At 43.9% G+C, this 17,843-nt stretch overlaps 1 protein-coding gene across 1 annotated transcript in view; it reads right to left on the minus strand.

The window, feature by feature from the left end:
- Positions 1 to 17,843, minus strand: part of ehbp1 (EH domain binding protein 1) — a 155,468-nt gene that overhangs the window by 85,407 nt on the left and 52,218 nt on the right. The window contains exons 9-10 of the mRNA XM_034135961.1: positions 17,550 to 17,814; positions 15,134 to 15,380 (exon numbers count right to left, since the gene is read on the minus strand). Coding sequence (XP_033991852.1) covers positions 15,134 to 15,380; positions 17,550 to 17,814 — 512 coding nt within the window. The remainder of the gene's footprint in view (positions 1 to 15,133; positions 15,381 to 17,549; positions 17,815 to 17,843) is intronic.

Consider the following 17,843-nt stretch of genomic DNA (forward strand, 5'->3'; position numbering starts at 1 on the left):
CAGACACGTTTTAGGCGGCCTCGACAATGCCTGCGTGCCACTCAAACAAACCGAGGGGGAAAAAATAGATAAAAAGTCAGAAAGTCAATACCGATTACAACATGGTCGTAACTACTGTATGGGGATAAGGAGAGGAATTGTTTTTTGACCTCATCAAATCATTTTGTCCCTTATCACCAACTTATCTAACGTAATGTAGGTATTCAGACTTAAGAAGAGGGAGAAAATATTAATTTCACTACACTTACACATAAGTACATACTTCTCTAAACTAAACTTGTTCCTCCAGTTGTCTCTGCTTAGCCAAATGTTTTTGTGCGTGTCAGTAAAAGCTTGAATGTGTGTGTGTGTAGAGTTTCAGAGTGGAGTGGTCTTCCTCCAGGCCTTCCCTTTCTGCTTTTTCAAGTGACGGTTGAAAGTAGCCGTCTAATTTGAGCGCTCTAATTACCTGGGATTAGAGACCAGGTGCTATTAAAGCAATTAGACACACAGCACACTCCAGTGCCGAAGACCCTGCACCCTAGCCGGCGGAAAACACACTCGCACACACAAATACACACCTGTGTAACACAGCCAGTGGGAACAAAAAACAAATATTAGCCAGTGGGATACACAGACTTTAAGGCACACTCTCTCAACTATTGACACACAGGTATCTTGGCCAAAGAAAAAACAAATACACAGTAACATTTGCATTTACACTAATTTGCACTTAAAGTGGTAAAGAAAACACAAATACCTACTATCTACTCAACTTCAGGTGCTTAAAAAACATTTGTTTAACTGTTTATTTGAAAATAAATATTCCTTTCTTCCTTCCTGACAAACCTGTTTTTATTTATTTTTTAACGACAGCAGCACGATACAAACACTGACCCCCGTGTTCATCACAACCCCAACTGATGTCATTTTCTCATCTGGCAGCCCGGACTGTTCCATTACGCTTTCTCCAGATAAAGGTTTACAAATGCATCTACGCACTCAAGCTTTCATATCCATATCGAACAAAAACCATATCTTCTTCTACAGGAACTGGCTGCATTTCCTTAAGACACAAACACGGGAGGAGTGAAACTTTCATGAGGAACAGAAATGCACCCTGACTTATCAAACAGTTTGCTGTCTTGCCTAAAGGAAGGTGTGCACACGTATGTATTGTGTGTGTGTGTTTGTCTGTTATCTGTCTGTGTGGATGTCTCTGGATGTGTGTGTCTGTGTCTGTGTCTGTGTGTGTGTGTGTGTGTGTGTGTGTGTGTGTGTGTGTGTGTGTGTGTGTGTGTGTGTGTGTGACACTGACACAGCCATGTAGCTAGCTCGGCTTGAGGGTAGGATTAGCGGAGAGCATTGCCTCGGCCCACAAACATTCCATATTAAAAAATGAAAAGGCAACCTTCATTACTATCAGTGGCACATAACCTCCCCTCTTCCTCCTCCTCTGCCACTATTATACACAGCCCTAACAGCCTGGGCGAAAAATACAAGCCACTGACAAGAGATTCCATTATTCCTGATGCCTCAGTGTCAACAACATACATCCGACGGGGCAGAGAAAGAAAAAAAAATGGAAGAAGGGGAAAAGGATGTGAGAGAAAGAGGGGGGGTTAAGCTCACTACAATGCCGGAATGACAAGATAGGAGGAAACCTGGAAGCTTCCAGGTTCCTGTTGGTGTCGGGAGGAGGATTTTTTTGAAGTGTCATTTTTGGGAGCGTTAATGTGATTTGAGATCTGGAATCGGGGGTAAAAAAAGCGGATGAACCGTGATATGTGAAATTAGAAAATAGTCACAGGTCGATCTTAGGTCTTAAGCAAAAGAACAATTCTGTAGCGAGAGTGGAAATTGTTTCTTTTAGATTTGGGCAATAAGCCAATTTCTACTGTACTGTATGAGGAAATGAGTAATCCGAAATACCTTTTAGAGAAACTGAGTGTAACTGTCCTATACAAACAGTAAATCCTTTTTTCACCAACATCATACACGACGAGAAATTGGATGGGTATCGCAGGTTTAGTTTAAACACTTGCTGAATATGTGGATTACAATACCATCAATATACTGAAGATATAATACATTTTAAGTCAATCGAAAAGTATGACTTTATTTCCAAGTAAACTTATTTTGTATTCCTTTTTTTCCAGCAACTGAACAGTACTCCTTGATTTAGAAAGTCTTTTTAACATTGTGCCTAATTGCAACTTGGGGTTAAAAACAGTCTACTTCCTGGTCAACCTGTTGGCCAAAATGAAGATAGACAAATGTAATGTGATTAATTTACTAAAAACAATGACGGCTATTAAAACTGCCCTTTCAGAAACATAAAAAAAGACACAAGTGAAACGTTTTAAGTGGCAGCTTTGTCTCTCCCTCTGGGGCAAAACGCTTCAATGGAAACTTAACTGGCCTCGACCCAATGACATAAACCCACGACTCTGTGGAGAGAAAAGAGCTTCCGTGTCTCTCCAATCTCACTTTCATGGCATCAAAGCGGTGCCAGAGAGTGTCAGATTTGAGGAGGTGTTGAATCTCATACTCTTTAAAACTTGTAATCCGCTCAAGGAGCCTACGGCAAAAAAAGAAAAAGTCCACACACACACACACACACACACACACACACACACACACACACACACACACACACACACACACACACACACACACACACACACACACACACCACACACACACACACACACACACACACACACACACACACACACACACACACACACACACACACACACACACACACACACACACCACACACACACACACACACCCACCACACACACACACACACACACACACACACACACACACACACACACACACACACACACACACACACACACAGTAACACTCAACTGTTATCCAAGATGTACACACACACTTGAAAACATTAATACCTGTTCACATTTAAGAGGATAAAGGTTAGTGCACTTAAGTGGCCTGTCCATCCTGCTCCTGAAAGCTCTCATCTGATTGGCTGAGCCCCAACTACCAACACTCTCAATTATTTAATTGCACCTTCAATCAAAACAAGCAATTTGTTTAATCTGGGGGCTTTCTGCGTCCGACGTGTTCACATTAGAAAAGACAGAGCGAAAAAGAAGCCCGTGAAATTATGCTTCGGATTTCAAACGTTGCCTGCATGAGAGCAGAGGGGAGGAAGTCCAATCAAAAGTTCAATTATGTAAATGGAGATGTGGAGTGGATGGAACAATAGCTAAAAAGGGGGGGGGACAAAAGGCAGGAACGGGAGAGGAGAGCGAATGTAGCGTGAAAAATAATACACATTAACATACAAAGGATATATCGCATTACTGCTGTAATCACACCGAGGAGGGGCTCCTTCCAGAGAGAGCCGTGAGAGAAAGTGTGTGTGCATGTGTGTGTGACTGTGCATGTAGACACTGTTTAGTTAAGCCGGGCATCACTTTATGTGTGTGAACAGGTGGAGAGAGCACCTATTACACCTGAGAGCGGAATATATGACACACTGAACCGGCTGCTTCTGAGCAAGGCCACCTCAAAAGAAAATATATTAAGAGCGTTTGTAATGCAATGTATTTGAATAATCGTCATGCCATGGTTATGTTTAATATCCTAAAGTGGGAACATGTGTTACATTCATCATGATGATGATGACGTGGGGTTGCGAGTGATTCTCTCAGAAGCAGATATTACATTTTCTCCCATTTACATTTCATTTCCCATCTCGCAGTGAACCTGCAGGCCAAGACAGAGGGCCTTTGGGCGGTTGGCTACTGAGATGTAAAATGCAAAAATCAGGAAAAAGCGGTTTCCTTTTCCAGGACCATTTTTTGCTTCCAAGGACTATTCTGCTCCAAAGGCATAACCATGCAAAGCAGCAGGAAAAAGGCAGTAAAGGGAAAGGACAGACATGGCTTTGAAATTGAAATAAAAACCATTCACTGAGAAAAACATCATGAAATAACACCGTTTGGAGGAGGCAGCAGACAAAGGAGTGACGGTGCCAGGCTGCAGTGTGCCCACCCGCCCGCTTCACGCCTAACGTGTAACACAGGGGCATTATGCGGTGTAAGCGCTGGCTTTAGCTTGTCATGGAAGCGGCAGTAGCATTACCCACACTCACGCCTCTGCAAATTAGCTTTGGCTGGGGGGGGGGGGGGGGGGGGGGGGGAATTACACGCAGGTTTGGGATTGAGTGTGTGTGTATGTGCGGTAAGGGGGTTGGGGTTGATGGTATAGAACGTAGGATCCAGTTAGGGACAAAACAAGACATCTGATGGTACTGATGCCGAGTGCTCCTCCATCTCTTCCCTCTTATGGGTTACACAGATCCACTAGAAGATATTACAAACTGCTCGTCAAACACTACTCAGTATCAGTTAGACGTTTTTTTTTACCATTGTGTCACAGTCCTAACTTGCATTCGTTCACGTGCAGCTACTTAAATGAAGTTTGTATGTGTTTAATTGGTTAATAACCTGCAATCAAATATTCAGAACTTTAAACTTATTCCATGTTTGCCCCTTCTTTTGGAAGCTTTAATCAACAGTAGCTACCTGTTAGCATTCCTAACCCTGATGGGTCTTGAACTCAGTGTGTTTGCAAGTCATGTGCTTAGAGCTGGACCAATAAATCAGCAGATATGGGTGTGCGCACGTGTTGATATTAAAGTATACATCAACGGACAAAAAACAAAAAATGGCAGTATAGAAATGACACAATATGTTGTAGGTTTTTCACACAAGCAATCATGTTGCTTTCACACCGAGAGCACTCGGATGTTTTTCAAATATGATCATGGGTCTCACGCCGAAAAGTACAGTATCTGTCGGGTTATTATAATTTTCTAGGAGCAGCTAAATAATAGATTATATTTAAAGCTGGTCCTTACTAAACTGACCAGAGCGACAGAAGTTAAATAGTTCATTTGTTGCATGTTACATACTATTGGCTAAGCAAATGAACTTCCCTGCAAATCATGTATATGCATCTTTATTATGTGTATTTGAAAACTTTTCAAGAATCCAACAGGGATCGAGAGACCTCTCTGCTCTTCCTCCACCTCCTCAGACAAATAAATAAGCTTGGAGAGAAGGATGAGAAGGAGGAAGAGAAAGAGGGGGTGTCTCTTATAAATCTATAACGTATTAATCTCCTTTAACTGCCATCTTCAACAAACAAATTAGTGTTGCAATAGATTCAGAGATCAGCTGTGCCGATAGCGCCGCCATTTATCAATTAATCTAAGCCTGGGCCGGGAAAACTCATTAAGGAGGCCACTTTAGGAATTATGCTCTGCAGGTAAAGAGGCTGTGTGTGTGTGTATATGCGTGTGTGTTTGTGTGTGCATGGAGGGGTCTTGACACAGCAGTTGTGCAACCCCCCCACTACAGACTGCCATTGTCCAGCGCTGCGTGGGCTCCAAAGTGATGAGAGGGGTGATAGCACAGCCAATTAAAATGAACATAATTACAAAGTCACCCCTTTGACTCCTGATCAGAATACACACGCATCAACACACACACACACACACACACACACACACACACACACACACACACACACACACACACACACACACACACACACACACACACACACACACACAACACACACACACACACACACACACACACACACACACACACACACACACACACACACACACACACACACACACACACACACACACACACACACACACACACACACACACACACACACACACACACACACACACACACACACACACACACACACACACACACACACACACACACACACACACACACACACACACACAGAGGAAGGGTGTGGTGGAGGAAAATGCTGCACGAAGGCAGAGAAAGAGAGGGAGGACTATGACAGGAGCATCAAGAAAGAGAGGGAGGAGATCGATAGAGAAAGTGAAGGGAGAAAGAGAAAGAACAGAACATCAACCTGTGGGGCAATAGTTTATGATGTATCATGGATACAAAAACAAGGGCAACAATCATTTCTGTCCCCAACATATGCAACGGGTTGTCCACTTTTGATACATTTAATACTAGTAAATGTTTTGGCATGTGGTGTTCTGTATGCTAACATGCTAATGTAAGCTCAATTCCCTTGTATTTCATCATGCACACAATTGATGGACAACTGACAATTGTAATCTACTGATTGTGCAAGATGACATTTAGGGAATCATCAAAGACATTCAGATTAATTTCCTTAATGTTTGTCGATCAGCTCCGATAGTCCTTCACTGGGGATTAGTGTTGGACCAAGAGATCAACCAACCAATGGTCAGAAAAACCAACTGCATGTAGCCATTCTGCTAGCTAAGCTATCCAAAGGCTACTTTGGGCAGAGCTGAGTTATGTGCTTTGTCTGGTTTCTCTTTTGATGTTAAGATGCAAAGCAATAGCCTCCAATTCAAGTAGAGGCTACCAAACATTAGTTCCTAGCTGGGGTCAAAGTGTGCAAACTCACTGTATGTTTTGATTAAGACCAAGACAAGACGGTGTGGTCAAATTTAGTTGAGTTCCAACTAGAGTGCTCGATTAAAAGCTACGGGAATGATCCCACTCTGTGATCCAAGAGTTAAGAGCTGAGAATGCCACTTAGTATTTCCTATAGCGCAGAAGAGCACACACCTGCATACCATAACAGTCCAAGAGGGGGGGGTGCTGGAGGGCTTTATAAAGAGGCAATTAAAGCCTTATCATTTCCTACACTCGCTCTCCGTTCCTCAAACACACAGTGCACGCACACACTCTCCCAACACATGCACACAATTTGAAAGACAAATCACTCAGACTAATTCATAAGGTACTTCTAAGGTCCTTTTTAAATTGCGGAGGACGGTTGGTTTAATTCAATTAAAATGTAGCAGGGGCCACTTAAGGATGACGGCAGTAAGGTATGGCATGACTAAGTGAGCGCGGTTTTCAAGACTGTGCGGGGGGTCTAAGACCTTCTTGAGGTCGAAGGAGTTTTCAAGTGCATGGACTTCTATGTCCTCACCCGAAGCCCCCTTAAACCTCACCCCAAAACCCTGGATGTTTCTGGGTTTAAGCCCACACACACCTGGAGGACTGGGGCAGATTAGGAGCAGATTAAGATAAAGTTACCCCTTCTTCGGCCCGCCATGTCATTCAAACCCCTGGCCTCTCCGGCCACTGGATAGAAGGACACACAAGACAAAAAGGTTTGGTTCATTCATATATACACACACACAGGCACGCACATACAAAGGACTTTCTGGTCATCCTCATAAGCCATATTAGTCTGCTATAGAGCCTCTCATAGCAGACATCAATCACAGAGGGATTAGTCAATTCCCTCTCTAAATGAGTGGCGAGGGAAACCTCCCTTCAACTCTAAAGCAGGTCTCTCTCTTTCAGAGATTACACAGCGATTTGTTTTCATTTTTGTTCCATCTTCATCGTTTTTCTGTTTGACTTGCTTTTCATTTCTCTCCCTCTTGCTCTGCGTCTCCGTCGTTTCTCTCCTGCTTGCAGCTTGTGAGGTAATCCTTGGCAGATAAAACTAAGGAGGATTTACCAAAGGCAGATTACAAGCGGCGCTTTGCGGAAGGCCCTTTTACACCAGTCGGCGCGGGTATTGAGGAGAGTGAGCTCTTCGCAGTGCTTAACTTGTGAACTCGACATGCACCCAACAGAGGAAGAGGTGGAAAAATGATAGCCGCATTACAGTAACTGGATCAAAATATATCCCTCACAACACACACAAAGTGGCACATTAGCACACACAACACACATGCTGCCTCCCTCATGGCGACCGTGTAGAAAATTGAATTCAGAATAGTCCCTGAAAACGTGTTAACATTAGATTTTGTATTTATTCTTTTGAAATGATTTAACATTCTGCACTGTGAGACTTCGGATCAACATTGTGTATCGAGCCAACATTTCTGTATTCGTCTCATAAGATCAGCTCCTGTGTGAGCAACTTCATTTTGTTGCTATAACGTTTTAAAGATTTAGGTATAGGTTTGGCAGTGTAAACAGGCACCTAAAACTGACCCTTGCACAGCTTGACCCAGAACATAACCTCCTCTAAACATTCCCTTTTACTTTTCCCACTGTTGAGAAAGGTTTGGATTGTTCAGTAATGTCTTCTACCTCTCTAACCCCACCTGATGACAGCGATGCCCTGCAGCATGAAACGACCACAGGAAGCCCGATGATCGGACCTATACTGCATGTCAGGAGAAACTGGGTCTCCTCTCTCCCACCAGATCCAATGACAGACCACTCAGAGACTACAAATCAGAGTTGGGGAGGGGTCCACACGGGGAAAATGCAGACATTGAGAGGTACTGACTTAGACTTACTCCTCTGAAGGATTATGCTCCTAATATTACACAGCTTAGGGAAAGGCCGCTGTGGCCAAGGGGAGCCGCTGAGTCTTCAGAAGCTCGGTTTCAGAAACGGACCGCGATGACCGCTTCTCTGCTAATATTGATTCCAGGTTCTGAAATGTTAGAGACACAGCTCTCCTCTAAAGGAACAAAGTAGCAATACAAACCACACTGGACATTTTATATTTACTTTTAATGTCAAGGACCATTTACCTTGATTGGTGACATGACATACTAGACATGCAGGTATAGTAAGAAGTAAGAAGATTTGGTATGGCTCAAGACTCATGTCGATATTGAAATGTAAATACCACAACACATAGTATTTAACTGTGATTAACCACTGTCTAAACACATTATGCTCTAGGACATTCTTTATGGCCTGAATCTGAGAATCTTTGTTCAAGGTATATGAAAGTAATCAGAGAAGATGGAATAACTCTGGACCGTATGTAATGATAACAAGACGAGAGACCTTAGACCGGTTGTAGATCAGAGGACAGAGATGACTGTCCTTGTCTCTTGGGCTCCCCTCTGTCCTCTAAAAGCATCACGTCAACCTCAGCAACTCTTCGCCGTGCGGCAGTGCTCCTCTCCTGCCGCCAACCCCGACGAAAGCTAATTAAGAAATATCGCAGCCTTCTGCGAACTCAATTAAATAATGTTAATTTATTCTAATTTCAATTTGGAGGTAGTCTGAACTGAAGGAGGGGCTGTGAAAACAAAGTCTGCGAGAGGAAGGAGAGCTCTGGCCTCTGCCTCCCCCACGGCACAGGAGCTCACACAACCTGCACAACTCCATTTAATTTGAACCCTTTGATTAACAGAAGTAATCACACAAGCCCTTCAACTGAAGGGGAGAAAGAAAACATAGTGTTGGTTCACTTTCTCACTTCTGGAGAGAATAAGTATGTGTTCAAATGAAAGGAATATACAGTTACATTTATGGATTCTAAGTTTATTGTGAGTAGTTTTTCACTAGTTGATATCAACAAAAGGTGAAGTAATATCCAAATAAATCTTAAAGGTGGGGTAGGTAATTCACTTCAGAAACACTTTTTGTTATATTCCATGGAATGCTCTTAACATCCCAATAGCAATGAATATATTAAATGCTTTGACAATAAATACATTAAAAAATGTCATCTGTGGAAGCCGTGGCGCTGTAAAAAGCACGACCAATCATCTGAGCCGGCCCGGCTAAAATAACTGGATGGCCTACCTGCCTGTCAGCCTTCCATCTTGTGCACAAACTTATCTCGTGCCCTCATTGGTCATGTGTGCGTTCGTGTGTGTTGGAGGAGGGGCTCTATAAGGAAGTCTGAAGGAAGGGGCAGATTTTTTTCGGTTGTGTACTTTCAAATTCTAGCGCACTCGAGCTGGTTTCTCCATTCTTACCTACCCTACTTTAATAAAGTCTTTCAAACACAAAATATGTTCTGCTATTTTGCTATCATGTCTATTTTAAGTACTGTCAGATAGGAAAAGGGCCAGAACTTAAAATGTAAGATGGCTTACTCTTTCTGAGTAAATATTAAGATAATATAAAACTTTTTTGTTTAAACTTTTTTCCTCAGACATATTCCAGCTTCAAACTTTTCTTTATATGAAAATGAGCCAAATAATTCATGAAGCAGAAACTTGATAAAAATCCAAAGATCAGAGCATGTAAGTGTGGAGCGGTCTGACTGCGGAAGAGAGATGGAGATGAAACGGAAAGGAGGAGCAGGGGATCACTGAATTACTGGGAGGGGTGAAATCAGCGGCAGAGAAAAGAGATGGACTGAATCAGACCAGACCGAGATCACAACCCGCCCAACAGGAACTCCTTCTGTTCATTTACATTAATCCCACAGACGTTTCCATCCTCCAGCTCCTTCACAGATGCTAAACCTAAACTTCACGTCTTTGAGGATCTACATCTCACAGGCAGGACAACGGACAGACACACTGGCACGAGAGACAGGAAGCGTCTTAGAGTCACTTTCAACAACTTTAAGATGGATTTGAATCGCTAACAAAATCAACTAAAAGTAACTTAAAGTATGTATATTCAAAGAATGAAAATATTAAAAAGACAGTTTGTGATTTTAGGTAAAAGACTTGTACTGCCTTCTCTTTACAAGCAAGACCAGAGAGTGACCCAGAGAAATACACTAACTGTAAAATGTAAAATGCTGCTGCTGTCCAATGTTTGAATGAGTTATTAGGGCTGTCCCGAATAAAACCACCGCACCCTGCTGTTATTTGCTATATATTTGAATGAGATTGCCCATGCTACTTTTACTCTTTGGCTACACGTGCAGAGCTATTGTATGTAAAGTTGCAGCATGTATATAGTCAGGGGTGCACACAACTTTCTCAGTGAGGTACTCAGATGAGTACCTGGAGTCAGTGTTTGGTACTCCAACTTCTGGCGATTGTCAACAGGGGGGGGGGTGCTAGTGGAGTACAGCGTTTCGCGATTGTCATCGGGGGGGGAGAGTTCAGCGCTTCGCGATCGTCAACGGGGGGGGGGGGGGGTGTTAGTGGAGTACAGCGTTTCACGATTGTCAACGGGGGGGGGGGGGGGGGGGGGGGAGTACAACGCATCGTGACCGCGGTACTTGTGAATGTTGTGATCAGCTGTTTTAGCGCAGGGCTGCTGTTCAGACCGACGTTAACAGCAGCCCTGTCTGTGCACAAGGAGACCGACTCTGTCGTCCGGTGATCTAACCGCCTTCTGGAAAAGCTTCACAAGTACGTCGGTGTGACACAAGTGACGGTACGCATTTCAGATTGTTGCCGCGCATGCGTACCTGCGTACCAGTTATGTGCACCCCTGTATATAGTGCTTTCTCTAGTCTATGCTAGCATTTTACAACACTAGTCAACATCCACCCATAATCACACAAATACGCATACACTAATAGCTGAGTTTTCCATGCAAGGGGCCAATGAGCGACTCTGAGACTCTGACGGGGCGGCTGCTTTTCCTGTGAAGCCTCATCTGCATCATGGAGAATCAAACAACATGCTTTTGTGACGTCAATAGATACAGTACGTGGAACATCTAAATCTCTATGCGGTGGCTCAGTCAGTAGGGGCTTGGACTGTGAGCTGTAGGGTCGCTGGTTCAAGTCCCCGACCAGACCTAAAATATGGAGTGTGGACTGCTACTTGGAGAGGTCCCAGTTCACCTCGCCGTGGTGCCCTTGAGCAAGGCACCGGACAACCCCCCACCCCCCTCACTCCCATTGCTCCCCGGGCGCTGTACAATAGCTGCCCACTGCTCCTAGTACTAGACTCCTGGTACTAGAATGGGTTAAAAGCAGAGAACACTGTGTGTGCGGTGTGCTCTGCATGTGTGACCATTACAGAGGGTTTCATCCCTCCTATTCTATTCTACATGCCAATGCAAATGTGTTAAGCATGGTACCACATGTTTCAATAAATGAATTTGAGTTGTTTTATTCTAGCCATAAATTGCTGGTGCTGAACATATGTTCCACAGAGCTTTGAGCTCTTGTTTAGGCTTAATGTAAATCCAATCCATATGTGTAATACCTGTGTAAGGAGTAAGTGGGTGCACACCATATGGCCTGTAGATGTCCCGATTCTTCACAGGCTGGCATTGAAGTGGGCGGAGTTAATGCAATGACAAGGAGGACAAAACTACATCTTCAAGACAAAGTTTAATGCCAAAGCTCCAAGAGTGAATTCATACATGACAAGGACAACAGAAATGAACCAACTCAAAATATAACACTATTCATTTTATAGTATATAATACATCTCCATATTCCCTTAGCCACATCATTATTCTATACTGCTTAAGCACAGAGAAAACTATACATCTCTTCGGCTTTAGCTATTTCAGTTGTCTATTCCTATCCTATCCAAGGTCACTGGAATATTATTTTAGCACTAAGGCCCTTGCACTCTAAACTATGTGTAACTATAGTGATCAAGCAGTTAAAGCTTGTGTTACCTTTGCACTGAACAAAGGTGTAAAATGTAAATGGGGAACAGAACATGCTAATCTTTTCTCTTGGTTAGCGAAGACAAGATTTCATTTAACAAAACACATATGAAACATCCCGTTCCCTTCAGGGCAGGTTGTAAATGTATAACGTGAGTATGGTGCCTTTCAATATATCAATTTCTATTCACATCCGGAGATTAGCCATAGTTGTCTGCATGCGTGTGTTTATCTCGGTCCTATATTCCGATTGCCCGTATGAATACTTGGTAGAAATAAATATAAATGGAGAATACACACCTTGGAAGCTCTAATATGAGAGAGGTAGAGGTTAGTTGTGTTTCGGGGGAAGGTTATAACCGCCCTGGTACATAATCTAGGAATGAAGCCTTAGGCATGCTAGAAACTATAAGAACAGGATACATACATACATGCAGCACAAGCACACATCTATACTCCGCACACGTCCATAGTGTGATGATGTGTTGGGGTTCGTCTTGGCCTCTCATAGTGGGAATGTCTCCTCTTAATCCTCTCTGACTTCATACATTCAAAGGTCATCTCACAGCCTACACATGGCTGACGCGCGTGAGTGTATGTGTGTGTGAGTGTGTGAGTGTGTGTGTGTGTGTGTGTGTGTGTGTGTGTGTGTGTGTGTGTGTGTGTGTGTGTGTGTGTGTGTGTGTGTGTGTGTGTGTGTGTGTGTGTGTGTGTGTGTGTGTGTCATAGTGCAAATAAGAGAAACATATTCACACTATATGTCAACAACCCTGTAGGCCTATCCTTGTTTACTGTGAACATCCTATCTCTTCTTCTACTATTCCCTCGCCATCTTCCTTCTCTTCCCCCCACGGTTCTTCCACCCTTCACTATCTCCCACCTCTTCTCCTTCACTGCACCCCCACCCCTCTTCAATCCTCACCCGCTTTTCATTCTTTGCATCCCTCCCTCCCTCCCTCCTCCCAGAGCTCCAGAGGCAGGGGCATCTCCTGGCGAAGTGTGGCCCACCACAGGCCACTGGCTCTGGGTAATTAAAGTGGTTTAGGCCCCCTCACCCACGGTCACAGGCAACTGCAGCTGGGTGATAAAGGCACTGTGCCATAATTACATGGACGGCCAGCATCACCGCCTAGCTACACTAAAACAGTCAGCTAGCCTGCTGCATGGGGAGTGTGTGTGTGTGTGTGTGTGTGTGTGTGTGTGTAGTAACTGTATAGAGTGTGTGTGCATATGTGTGTGCACAGGGGGTCAACACCCCCTTGTGATCGCTCTGCTGTAGTTAAGCCTCCTGTGTTTAAGCCCCACATAGGATCATCACACACACACACACACACACACACACACACACACACACACACACACACACACACACACACACACACACACACACACACACACACACACACACACACACACACACACACACACACACACACACACACACACACCACACACACACACACACACACACACACACACACACACACACACACACACACACACACACACACACACACACACACACACACACACACACACAGCCAATCATTCCCCACCAGTGGTCTGACTCCTGCCGTGAGTGTGTGTGACCATCAGCCATTTAATTAGACCCAGCCATGATTTACCTAATTTAAATAAATAAATAAACATACCAAAACACCCCAATAAACAAATACCTATATTCAAATGAGGAGCCGGGGACCATCATGAGCATAAAGAATGGGCAGGAGATGGGATTGTGCAGGCGGAAAAAAAGCTAATGTAAGGACCACTGGATATGGACACACAAGCGCAAACACACACACATGCATACACACACTCACTTACAAAAGTCACTCACTTATAATAACACATCCTACAATGAAAAAGTCAGAATGAAGAATAGTAAGAAAACTGCAGAAATGTGCGTTTTTTACTTCAGATTATGGTAAAGATGTACTAAACTATTTGAAGCTTTGGTCCTCTGAAAAACATTACCGAGTGGTTAATAAAAAATAAAATAAAAACGTAAACCCTTCTTTACTGTGTGTATGTCATGTTTACATTTGTCTATTCAAATTGTACTGTGGATTATAGAATATATTTTTCAAATAAACTGAGCCTACATGGTAGGGCTGTACCCGAATATCCGAATATCCGTTCGTTGGAGTAATATTCGGGTTTCAATTTCGTTATTCGTTTTTTTGAATTTATTGAAATCTCCAATATCAACGTAAGAGCTTGTGCCTCTTCGGGGGGTGCTAACACTTAACCATAAACGTTATCGTTTACTTTCTCCGTCTTTATATGTAGATATGACTTTTCTACGTTAATCTCCGGCACGTTGTTTCCATAGCAACAACAACTTCCTGTCAACAGCGCTAACTCTCCTTCAAAATAAAAGCATGTCCATACAAAATAGGAAGCCAAGCCAAATTACACTTAAGACATAATACAACTGCAACGAAAGTAACAAACACAATGCGATATCCTTTTCAATTTCAAAGAACACAAATTGGGTTAGATACATGAACAAATAACTATAAAACAACAATACTGTAGAATAACAAAATGAATGCTGTGAATAAACCGAAATACACATGCGGGCCGAATATTCGCTGCTGATTACTACCGAATATCCGGAGCCCGAAAAATGGTATTCGGGACAGCCCTACTACATGGTTTAGCAATAATCTGAATACTGCTAAGAAGCACATACAATACACTGCAAAAAATGTATGTGTGCATTTTCCACGTTTGTTGTTTTGTCATACATGTCTGGGCCTGTTTTGGGTATAAATCGAGTGTGTTGCGTTCAGGTGAAGTGTGTTTACCTTGGGGGAGGAGGAGGCCAGCTCTCTCTCCATCACCACGGCGACCGGGCTGGGCCCGACCGGCTGGTTTCTCTCTCTGTCTGGTCCAGCGCTGGGTTTGGGAGCGGGGGTGCTGGGGCCCAGGCCAGAGCTGGAGCTGGGGGGCGGGGGGGCCCTCCTCTTCTGGCCGCTGCCCACATCCAGAGAGGGGCTACCAGCGGGGGGGTGCTCGGGGCTCGATGTTCTTGGCTCGTAGAACGGGTTAGATCTGAGAAAGGAGGGTGAGAGGGGAAAAAAAAATGTCATGACAGACTACAATTATTCTTTAAAAATGAAGTTAAAGCAATGTGCATTGATCGAGGATTATCAAATGATTAAGATTAGTTTGACCTTTTGCTTCAAAGATTGTGTTTCTGAAGAAAAACAAATGCAAAATACGCAAGAAAAACAGGCATTTCTTTAGATGTCAAGGGATATTAAAGCAATGCAATTCAGATGTGTAACATATAAAGACTAATGCATACAAGACACATTATAGATCCTTTTTGCAGAGTTATTGAGCACTATTTAAAGCCATCATTTGCTCTAAAAGCTCATTGTTGAGTTAAACATCAGGAAACTGCGACACGGAAACGAGAGTTTTGTGCAATACAATGAACGGCACACACAAGTGGAAAGGTAATAGAAGATGCAGGTGCACTGAGGTCAGGTCTGCGTGACCTCATATCCTTACTGCCCAATGTGGACTACTGACAGACAGGCAGGCAGGAACACACACACACACACACACACACACACACACACACACACACACACACACACACACACACACACACACACACACACACACACACACACACACACACACACACACACACACACACACACACACACACACACACACACACACACACACACACACACACACACACACACACACACACACACACACACACACACACACACACACACACACACACACACACACACACACACACACACACACACACACACACACACACACACACACACACACACACACACACACACCAGAGTGTTATCAATATACAGGCATGCTTGTGGCACTGAAAGCAGGGGCACGGCCTTGAGACATTCACTCAACATGCAACAAGCAATCCTAAACACACAAGAGAATTGGATGGAGAGGGTGGGGGTCAGAGCGAGAGTGAGAAAGAAAAAGGCTGAGGTTAGAGCTGCTCAGTGTCTATCTAAGCTCAGAGCGATACGAAGAGGGAGAAAGGAGGTAAGTAAAGCAAAGCAGAGCAGGCAGGCCCATAGAGCAGCTTTAACAGACCAGCGCTGGCTAAAAGACATCTGAAAGGGCTCCAGTCAAAACACTGCGCTGCCCTCTTGAACTTTCTATTCTGCTGAGGACTGCTCCTGGTGCAAGAGACAGGGCAAAAGAAACATGCCAGTCAGCAACCTGTCTGTCTTTAGAAGCCGAGAGGACTACAATATACGGCTTTCTGAGTGACAGCGTCCCTCAACAGGAGAAACCTTCAGGTTTACTATTTAGGGCAGGCTACAGAAGGGGGTCCACACAATAAGATGTTGTTTTAGCCATTAAGACATGTTACAAATGACAGTATGGTTTCTTATACGTTAACGCAACAACTCTGCCAAGTGATAAGCAAAATCGGTTTTAATTGTCTCTCGAAGCTCTCTGTCACTACTAGTTCTGCTGTCACTGATTGCCTGAGGAGACACATATTGTAGATGCCCTAACCCTAACCCTCATCTACTTTTATACTATCAATGCCGTAAAATGGGAATAATTCAAGACTGAAATTAAATGGCAAATTAAATGCACTTAAGTGATGAAAAACGGAAGAAAGGAAAGTAGAAATGAGCAGAGTCTGAGGAGGAAGTAAAGGATGATGGTGAGGAGGGAAAGTATGAGGCAACAAGCAGATAGGGGGAGAGGGAAGGAGGGGACGACGACAGGAGAGGGAAAGGAGGGAGACAAGGTTAAAGAATGCGGAGGAAACAACAGGGCCCTTGTTCCCGTTGAAAGAGCTGCCTCGTCACTCTGCCCTGATGGGGGGGCTACGAGTGCCCCTTCATAAGGACGGGTCTCAGACGACTTGGCCTGCCAACAGTAAAGCAGCTTGGCAGCCTGAAACCTTCCAGACTGCTGCTTCTAGTACGGGCTACTCAGACATGAAAACCGTTTAGGAAAGTATATTTATCTAAAGCAAACCATATAACATAGGCCTCTCTACTCTGACATACAAATGCACTTTGTACATACAACAAGGGGCTTAAGGACTCCTTTAATTGTATTCAATGCAAGAGTAATACATGCAAATGAAAGTGGAAAAAAACAAAGGACAAAACATGCAAGAGGTACATTTCCTGTGTCACTAGATTACAAATATGATAAAGAAATTGGACAAATGAAGACATAAAGTCTTACTCATCAAGCTGCTCCTCCTCCTCCCGCGCTGTGTCTGCGTACAGGTACTTGCTCATGTCCACAGGCCGCACTCCTTTCCTCTGCCTGGGTTTGGGGGGTTCTGGCTCTGGCTGGAGGTCCGTGTCGGGGTCGGCCTCTTCGAAGGGATTCCCCGGAGCCGTTTCTGTCTCCGGTTCTTCCGGGTCATCAAACGGATTCGAGGAATCGTGGTCGTAGAAGGAGTTATCTTCAACCCGCTGCCTTAAGACCGGCTGGGCAGGGGGCTCTGTTTGGACCGAGGAGAGAGCGGTGAGT

The sequence above is a fragment of the Trematomus bernacchii genome, unplaced genomic scaffold (genome assembly GCF_902827165.1).
Source record: "Trematomus bernacchii unplaced genomic scaffold, fTreBer1.1, whole genome shotgun sequence".
Lineage (NCBI taxonomy): Eukaryota > Metazoa > Chordata > Actinopteri > Perciformes > Nototheniidae > Trematomus > Trematomus bernacchii.